The 3,140-nt window shown below is 41.3% G+C and overlaps 1 protein-coding gene across 1 annotated transcript; it reads right to left on the reverse strand.

Annotated features, from left to right (window-relative positions):
• Window positions 1-384: 384 nt before the first annotated feature.
• On the reverse strand, window positions 385-1,937 carry LOC101295702. Its single transcript, XM_004296156.1, has 3 exons — window positions 1,825-1,937; window positions 1,268-1,476; window positions 385-1,133 (listed from the first exon to the last, which is right to left on the reverse strand). Exons 1-3 carry the CDS (start codon window positions 1,935-1,937, stop codon window positions 385-387), a joined length of 1,071 nt encoding a protein of 356 aa, XP_004296204.1.
• Between the last annotated feature and the right edge of the window lie 1,203 nt (window positions 1,938-3,140).

Consider the following 3,140-nt stretch of genomic DNA (forward strand, 5'->3'; position numbering starts at 1 on the left):
ATAGAAGTTACAAGAAATTAAGAAAAGAGAAGATCGGAGTGTAAGATGACTAGCTGATCGAAAGCGATTAGTGTTTGAAAACTTTCACCCTAACTACTAGTTAGTGAAATGGAATTACAATTTATTTGTAAAATTTTGGATGGAGTTTGTCACACTATATATATGGTATAATTAGGTATGAGAAGCAAATGTTGATACGGGGAAAGTGTGGCCTTAGTATGTTAAGGCAAGCTCAATCTGCAGCCCTTTATTGTTTATTCATAAATTACATGTATACAGTGTCATATTAGTCTTCCAAAACCAAATACATACAAATGAAACTACCACTTGATTCTTGGAACCAATTAGGAAAACAATGTGATGATGAACTTCTCTGGGTCATGATCAGTATGATGCCACTCCTCCACTTGTATTTTCAAACACTGCAGATTGACTAGTTTGGAATCTGCAAACCTTGCAGAGAGGTGAGGATAGTGAAGGAGTCCTGTACTTGTCCTCCCCACCCATCATTGGCATCGGAACTCCAACCTTGACTGGACTAACATAACCTGGCCTGTAAGTCTTACCCAGAACTCCTTCCACTAGTTCAGATAAGTTCGAAAATCTGAACTGTGTTTCCAAGTGAGCAAAAGTATCATCAGCGGGTATTTGATACTTATGAACCTTGTTTTCTTCTTCTCCAATAGGCCTAATCTTTATGTCCATTTCCAGTAGCCCTGCCACTGTAACTCGTACGCTGTTAGTGTCATCGGTTCTTTCCACGATTACCTGTCGTTCCTCATCACCGTTAGTCCTCCATTCGGCTTCTCCATCAGTAGGAATGCTAACTGACTCACCATCCCACCTTACGATGAGAGCATCAACTTTGTCATCCCACTTTGAGACCCTCTTGGCTGCAATGACAAGGTTGTGATTGTCGAACATGATGGAGAGGGCTTGAACCCATGTGAAGTCGCGAGTCCTTCCTAGTGGTCGAGTTCCAATGAAGTGTGCGTTGATCTGGAGGTTATCGTCCGAAACAATGGCAAAGTTTCCTCCCTTGGCTCCATGGAAGTAGAACATAACACCATCTCCTCCAACAAATCGAGGATCGTAGCAGAGAGAACCATACCCATTACAGTTGGCTCTTCTAACTGCAACAAACACGTACAAATTATTAGTTACGTCTTACGCGCAAGGCTCATGTCCAGTTAGGTCTATATATTCGGTTCAGTAAAATACTGTATGTAAAAGTAAAAACTAAAAAGAGGTGAATGCAGTTGCTTACACTTGCAGGTGACTTCACACTTGCTGCCGCAGTTGACGAAGCAGCCCTTGTGTTTCTTGTTCTGCTTAGGCTTTCTCTGAGGGCACTCCGGTGGACACACAAGGGTCTTGTAGAAACAGGCACCCTGAGCCTTACACATGCATCTCTCTTGTCCGGTTGCAAGTGGTGGCAATACCTGGTAGTTTGTAACATCAGCATTATTTCCATTTCCGTTTCCGTTTCCGTTGCCACTGCCAGTATTGCCGTTCCCGTTCCCGTTCCCGTTGCCGCTGCCAGTGTTCCCATTGCCGTTCCCATTGCCGTTGCCACTGCCAATGTTGCCATTGCCATTTCCATTGCCGTTGCCACTGCCAGTGTTGCCATTGCCATTCCCACTTCCGTTTCCACTGCCAGTGTTGCCATTTCCGTTGGCGTTTCCGTTTCCACTGCCAGTGTTGCCATTGCCGTTGGCGTTTCCGTTGCCACTGCCGGTATTTCCATTGCCGTTGGCGTTTCCGTTGCCACTTCCGGTGTTTCCATTGCCGTTGGCGTTTCCGTTGCCACTGCCAGTATTGCCGTTCCCATTGGCGCTTCCATTGCCCTTGGCTTGGCCAAAAACAACAGAAGCTTCCATGGCAATGAGCACTACAAAGAGAGCCAACAATATATAAGACCCTCTAAATTTAGCCATGGCTAGCTACTGTATATGTTTATTATTGTTCTATCCTTCTGTTGATTTTCTTGGTTATGTGGATGAAGGATAGATGAGAAGAGCTTGGTTTCTGAGAGGTATATATAAGGGGATCGGGCTATTATGTTATCATAAAATTCAGAATCATTTGCTACGGTTGACCAAATGGTTGATGCTTTGTCTTGATAGGCATACAAACCTTCCATACACAATACACCTTTTGAGAACCTAAAGCTTTGGTGTACCTTTTGCAAGTGTATTAACCTCCAAAGCTTCCGGCCCTTCCAGTTATATTGGTTCAGCACATTAACATTTCTTACGGATCCCTCAAAGTGTGTTATTCGAATCACTTTGATTGCACACACCATTTCATCCTTCACCTTCTAATTATGTCAATCTAGCCAGTGCAGACAGAGTGACTTCCAATCCAGGACCTTTTTTTTTATATATGGTTTATTTTTTGATTAGGGTCGGAGTTGAGTTTCATTGAACATTGATAGACTTCAAGCCATCTCGCTCGATGTTAGTGACTTTACTTTTCATAAAAAAATATTAAAAAAAAAAAAAAAAGTAGTTGTAATGTAATCTGTTCATTTTAACCAAATCATTTTAAACCTAATCTAGGAATAATTTGGTTAAAATGAGCAGATTACATTTTAACCAAATTTTGACTATTATCATCCATGCATCTGATTAGAATGGTATCTTTGTTGTCTTTTGTGGAGACTTGAATATGAAATCACTTGAGACTGTTATCACAACCCCATGCTCCTCCGGCCGGCATTCCATGTGCCCAGTTCATCAATGTATACGTAAAAACACAAATTCATTTTATTTTTATTTTATTGAGAAAAAGACAAATTCATTGTACCCAAATGTAAAATGATTTTTGGACAGCTCTTAAGTATATATGAACTACTAGATTGCTGAATCCAGAAGACTCACCTGAAATTAATTGACCGTCCTCTGAGTCAATATCATGAGATATGTTGGGTCAATGATTTTAAAAGTAAGTGAATCTTAATCATCCAAAAAAAATAGTTAATCAGATCCCTATGTATTCGTTGTAGTGAAAGAACGTTAATATCTCGAGGAGACCTACTTTCTATTTTCCGGGCATGACAAAAGGAGCCATAATCAAGCCACACCGTACCTGACGAGAAGACGTACACCGGCGTCGCCACAAACAACCTCAATCTTCTC

This window comes from Fragaria vesca, linkage group LG3, assembly GCF_000184155.1.
Source record: "Fragaria vesca subsp. vesca linkage group LG3, FraVesHawaii_1.0, whole genome shotgun sequence".
Classification (NCBI taxonomy): Eukaryota; Viridiplantae; Streptophyta; class Magnoliopsida; order Rosales; family Rosaceae; genus Fragaria; species Fragaria vesca.